A 6,000-nucleotide genomic window follows, 5' to 3' on the forward strand; every position below is an offset into this window, starting at 1 on the left:
ACCCAGTCCCTATAAGAGCTTGGCCCTGTTACCTTTCTAAGCTTATTGCTTAGCCACCCCCCTGCCTCACTTCTTTGTTTACTGCTTTCCAGTCATGCTGGTCTTCTCTCTACTCCTCCAACAGTTCAGGCATGTTCGCACCCCAGGGTCTTTGCATTGCCTGTTCCTGCTGTCATGAACACTCTTCCCTCAGTTTTACATGTGGCCAGTTCTCTCACCCCGTTCAGACCTCTGCTCAGATGTCACTTTCTCAATGAGGCTTTCCCTGGACACACTTAAAACTGACACCACTTTTTCCATCCAACATTTGCCATTCCCTTTACCCAGGTTAATTTTTCCCCTCTCCTAATATCCTGTATCATTCATTCCTTTACTTTGTTTATTTTCTGTCTCCCACACTAGAGTGCCAACTCCACAAGAACAGAGATTTTTGTCTGTCTGCTTTGTCCCTGACATTTTCCAGGCACACAGCAGGTGGTCACGACTGGTTGAATAAGTGAATGAGTGTATCAGTAGATGTCCACCAGGGAGGATGAGGAGAGTGGGCTGATCTGAAGGCAACAAGGGTCTGATGGTCCCCTCCCCAACAGGTGATCATGGTGACAGGTGACCACCCCATCACAGCCAAGGCCATTGCAGCCAGTGTGGGTATCATTTCAGAAGGCAGCGAGACAGTGGAGGACATCGCTGCCCGCCTCCGCGTGCCTCTGGACCAAGTTAATAAGAAGTAAGCCCCTTCTGCCCACCCCCCATGGTTCTCTCCACACCCCAGGCAGACTGAGGCCCTGGTGATGCCTTCCTACCTCCTTCCCAGGGATGCCCGTGCCTGCGTCATCAATGGCATGCAGCTGAAGGACATGGACCCGTCTGAGCTGGTGGAGGCACTGCGTACTCATCCCGAGATGGTGTTTGCTCGCACCAGTCCCCAGCAGAAGCTGGTGATTGTGGAGAGCTGCCAGCGACTGGTACGACTCTGCCGAGGAAGGCGGCCCATGGGCTGGGCTGGCCCTGGGTTGGCCTCTCACTGACCACCCCTTACCCGCACCCACTCCCTGCAGGGCGCAATCGTGGCTGTGACAGGGGATGGCGTGAACGACTCCCCAGCCCTGAAGAAGGCAGACATCGGCGTGGCCATGGGCATTGCTGGCTCGGATGCTGCCAAAAATGCGGCTGACATGATCCTGCTGGATGACAACTTTGCCTCCATTGTGACGGGCGTGGAGCAGGGTCCGAGCTGGGCTGGAGACTGGGGGAGGCAGTGTGGGCACAGGAGGAACTGGGCAGCGAGGAGTCTGAGATGTCTTCTGTAACCCCACAGGCCGGCTGATCTTTGATAACCTGAAAAAGTCCATCGCCTACACATTGACCAAGAACATTCCAGAGCTGACGCCGTACCTCATTTACATTACTGTCAGTGTGCCCCTGCCCCTCGGCTGCATCACTATCCTCTTCATAGAACTCTGCACTGACATCGTGAGTCTACAGCCCCAACGCTCCCAACCGTGCAGTGCCCACGGACAGACACTCTTGGACACAACGATACAGACGTGTGTACAAAGACAGACAGGATGCGGATATGCAGGCAGGCAGATAGGTAGTCCCAGACAGAACTACAGACGTGGACACACAGGTGGGCACTCAGGCATAGACACGTGGACTCAGACGTTAACACACATATCTGGTGAAAGTTGGATCACAGACAGACACCCTTCAACAGCCTTGACAGATAAACACTGTCAGGCCCCAAGGCAGACAGACAGAAAAAGAACCACAGATACAGGGATGTATGCAGCCAGATGCATGGCCACATTGACTTATTTATTCAACAGCACTTGCCTAAGTGCCTTCTTTGGGCCAGACACGCGTTAATTAATTTTGTCCTCACAAACGCTCAGTGGGATGGGCTTTATTTATCATCCCCATTTTACCGATGAGCTAACTGAGGCATAGACAGGTCGAGTGGTTTGTCCCAGGTCACACAGCTAATAAGTGGCACACTGGGATTCGAGCCCAGGTAGTCAGGTGCCCCAGGGACTCTGCTCTTGATCAGTATACTCTGCTGCCATTCTGCAGTGATGGACAGATGGCGTGGGGGATAGGGAGGAGGACACAGGGACACAGAGACAGAAGAGATGCAGAGATAGTGACAAGGAGAGATAGGAACACAGGGATACAAAAGCAGAGACAGTCACAGAGAAAGAGACCAGAGACAGGGACAAAGAAACAGTAAGGGGGAGAGAGAGAGGGAGAGAGAAGGTGGGGGAGGGAGAGAGAGAGAGAACAAGAACATGCCATAGTGGAGGTAAATCCAGATGTTCTGATGGAGGTGGATATCAGGTCAGATGTGGACACGGATGTGGACCGGACAAGACAACACACCTTTGTTGGAGGGATGGACCAAACATTGCTCTGTTGGATGGACTGGCTGATCCGTGCTGTCTAGGCAGGTCTGCCTGTGTGGTCACCTGCCTCGTAACCTCAGTCCTATCTCTGTCCGCTGGCAGGAGGTGGGGGGGAGGGGGACCCCAACAGGTAGGGGGCAGGGGCTCAGGCCAACCCTTAACCCCAGTTCCCTCTGCTCCTGGCCAGTTCCCATCTGTGTCTCTGGCATATGAGAAGGCAGAGAGTGACATCATGCATCTGCGTCCCCGGAACCCAAAGCGCGACAGATTGGTCAACGAGCCCCTGGCTGCCTACTCCTACTTCCAGATCGGTGAGCGCCTGTGGGGCCAGGGAGCCCGGGGCTCCCTGCGGGGCTGCCCACCTGCCTTGGAGTCTCTAACTGGGGCTCTGGCTTGTTCTAGATCCTGGGGTCTGGATTCGATCCTGGGTCTCTGTTGTTCTCTGAGTCTGTGTCTGCCGTGATCCCTCCCTGTGTCCCTTCTCTGTCTCTGGCCCTGCTCTACATGACCCTGTCTCTGGGTGTGTGTCTCTGTCTCTCTCTGTGCCTCGTCTCTTATGTCCCTATTGATCTCTCTTGGGATCCTTGTCTTTGTGTCTCTCCATGTCTGTCACTGTCTGTGTCCCTGTGTTTGTGTCTCTGTTCCTCTCTGTGTCCCTACCTTTCAACGTCCTTGTCTCTCTCCATGTCTCTGTCTGTGTCTCATCCCTGTCTCCCTGTGTCTCTTTGCATCTCCCCCAGGTGCCATCCAATCATTTGCCGGCTTCACTGACTACTTTACGGCCATGGCCCAGGAGGGCTGGTTCCCATTGCTGTGTGTGGGGCTGCGGCCATACTGGGAGAATCACCACCTACAGGATCTGCAGGACAGCTATGGCCAGGAGTGGGTGAGCCCTCGCCCCACCCCATCCCATGTCGCCTTCATTTCCGGTGCCACCTACCTTGTGGGTGGGCCCACACTCAATCCTCCACGTGTGATTGAGCTCAGGCAGAGCATCCCAGACTCTCTGCCAGTTCTGGGTCCTTTCCCACCACTGTCTTGAGCTCCAAACTCCTGCCGCCGATGGTCACAGCTGCAGATGTCCCCTCCCTGCCCTCCAGTAGCACGTCATCTCTGGTGTGGAGCCGGGCCCCTATTCTGTTATTGTCACTGCAGTATCACGTACACAGAGTGTTTGCACGTGTGGCGGGCTTTAATGAAGGTTTGGAGCCCGGAGAGGCTCGATTCGGTTAGCAGGTGTGTTTAGTGTGCCCTGCGGTGTTAGAGGTCAGGATATTCCCCTTAAACATTTGCCATCACGGTTAAGAATGCAGACCTTGGAACCAGACTGCCTGGATTCATGGTTTGCCACAATTCCTCACATGCTGTGTGACACGGGGCAAGTTGCTTTGCCTCTCTGTGCCTCAGTCTTCCCATCTGTAAGTGGAGATAATACTAATATCTACTTCAGGGACTTCACACTGTGGTCCTCAGGCCGACAGCATCCCCTGGGAGCTTGTCTGAAATGCAAATTCTCAGTCCACACCCCAGGCCTGGAAGGCTGTCATAACCAGCCTTTCTGAGGATTCAGAAATGCTGAAGTGTGAGCACCACCAGTCTCCCTCCTACGCTTACCGGGGGGGATTAAGTGAGATATACACGTGAGACGCGTGGTACCTGAAGCAGAGTTAGCGTTCCTGACACAATTAGCTGGTATTATGAATAGTTACACTGAAGAAATGGTCTGAAGAGTGGTTGCCCCTTTTAAACGGGGCACGTGCTCTCTTCCCCATAGGCTCTTCTGGCCTACTTCACTCATTTTTGCCATCTGCCTGGGCACTGGAGTCACCGGACGTTGCAAATTCTGCCCTAGGAGCCCGATTCCCTTTTCCCAGGGGCCTTCTTGTGGGTGTCCGGAAGGTTCTACATCCCTCCTTCCATCATGAAAGCAATTGCCTGACCTACCGCGTGCCCAGGTGTTGCCATCCAGGCTTGCGAGACCAAGATGTCTAGGCCCCACATTCTTTGGTCCTGCAAACCTGGCAGATCGGGATCCGTCCTCTCCCCCGCTCCAGCCTCTGACGTAAGGGAAAGAGCAGTCAGGGGTTCACCGTCCCAGGCCCTGACTGCCTGGCTGACTGCAGAGCCTCTCCATCTGGGCTCAGGATGCTTTTGCTCCCCTCTGGCCCACAGACGTTTGGGCAGCGCCTGTACCAGCAGTACACCTGCTACACCGTGTTCTTCATCAGCATCGAGATGTGCCAGATCGCTGATGTCCTCATCCGCAAGACACGCCGCCTCTCTGCCTTCCAGCAGGGCTTCTTCAGGTGTCCCCGGCCGGCCGCGCCCCTGCCCCGCCCTACCCTCCGAGCCCTGGCTCCAGCTCCCACCAGATCCTGACTAGGGCTCACTGCAGCCAGCAGACGCCAGCACCAATTTGCGCATGTGCGGGTGCCAGGTGCTACCATTCCTTACCTATAGCTGGCTCCCACCACCTGCCTCTCACCCGGCCCCTCTGCTTTCCTCAGCCAAAGGGGAGATGGGACAGGGCCAGCGTCCACTGTTGGAACATCTCCAGCTGACGTCCTTTGACCCTGCAGTGCCCTGCTTTCCGTCTGGTCCCCAGCTCCCCATGGCCTTTGTTCTGAACCCGCCATTCTGAGCCCGTCCCCTCCCGCCCACCCGCAGGAACAGGATCCTGGTGATTGCCATCGTGTTCCAGGTCTGCATCGGCTGCTTCCTGTGCTACTGCCCCGGAATGCCCAACATCTTCAACTTCATGCCCATTCGGTGAGGGGCTGTGAGCTGTGAGTGGAGGGATGGGCACAGGGACACAGACTTGAGGGTAGCCTTCACCTCGCCATCCCGCCTGTGCCTTCAGGTACCAGTGGTGGCTGGTCCCCATGCCCTTTGGCCTCCTCATCTTCGTCTATGATGAGATCCGGAAACTTGGAGTTCGCTGTTGCCCAGGGAGTGAGTGTGGAGACTGGGGGCCAGGGGGTGGGGGGCTGGAACATTCTCACAACAGCTGCTCTGATCTTTGACCTCCAAACCCTTGACCCTCCGTATCAATCAGCAATAATCACGCCTTGGATAAACCTTACTGGCTACGATACCGCCACTGAGCAAAGCTTGACCCTCCGTATCAAACCTCCACTGATCCATACCTCTGAGCACCTCCCTGTTTTCTTTTCTCTCTCTCCCAGGCTGGTGGGATCAGGAGCTCTACTATTAGAGGGACCGCGGCCTTCAGGCCATCCTCGCATCCCCCACAGCAGAGGTGGGGGACACGGGACCCTTTGGGCAGCCACCGGAACATCAAGCAATCAAGAGCCCTAGCACCACCTGTGTCTGCTCCTGCAGCCCATGGCACCCCAACTTTGCGGGACATCCCCACTCCCCTTCCCCATCCGCGGAGAGCTTCCCCCCGTGGCAGAGCAGTCCTTGGGCCCAGTCCTCTGAGGGGGTGGGGGCTTCAGGAGGGAGTGGGAGCTTGCGGCTCCTGTGAAGTGGGGCCGTCCTTAGCACGCCAGGCTGGCAAGAGGGCTGCCTGGGGCTCTTCTTCCAACACACTTGTGCTGCGTGATAGTAATAAACCAGCTCACATTGACTATGCTTT

At 55.8% G+C, this 6,000-nt stretch overlaps 1 protein-coding gene across 6 annotated transcripts in view; it reads left to right on the plus strand.

The window, feature by feature from the left end:
• ATP4A (ATPase H+/K+ transporting subunit alpha) overlaps nucleotides 1-6,000 on the plus strand; it is a 94,813-nt gene extending 88,813 nt beyond the window's left edge. For all 6 annotated transcript variants that reach the window (XM_042968888.1, XM_042968885.1, XM_042968886.1 and 3 more), the window contains 10 exons: nucleotides 591-727; nucleotides 815-965; nucleotides 1,059-1,227; nucleotides 1,319-1,473; nucleotides 2,590-2,713; nucleotides 3,143-3,288; nucleotides 4,575-4,708; nucleotides 5,070-5,171; nucleotides 5,263-5,354; nucleotides 5,588-6,000. In XM_042968888.1, coding sequence (XP_042824822.1) covers nucleotides 591-727; nucleotides 815-965; nucleotides 1,059-1,227; nucleotides 1,319-1,473; nucleotides 2,590-2,713; nucleotides 3,143-3,288; nucleotides 4,575-4,708; nucleotides 5,070-5,171; nucleotides 5,263-5,354; nucleotides 5,588-5,616 — 1,239 coding nt within the window. In that variant the 3' untranslated portion in view covers nucleotides 5,617-6,000. The remainder of the gene's footprint in view (nucleotides 1-590; nucleotides 728-814; nucleotides 966-1,058; nucleotides 1,228-1,318; nucleotides 1,474-2,589; nucleotides 2,714-3,142; nucleotides 3,289-4,574; nucleotides 4,709-5,069; nucleotides 5,172-5,262; nucleotides 5,355-5,587) is intronic.

Source organism: Panthera tigris, chromosome E2 (assembly GCF_018350195.1).
Source record: "Panthera tigris isolate Pti1 chromosome E2, P.tigris_Pti1_mat1.1, whole genome shotgun sequence".
Classification (NCBI taxonomy): domain Eukaryota; kingdom Metazoa; phylum Chordata; class Mammalia; order Carnivora; family Felidae; genus Panthera; species Panthera tigris.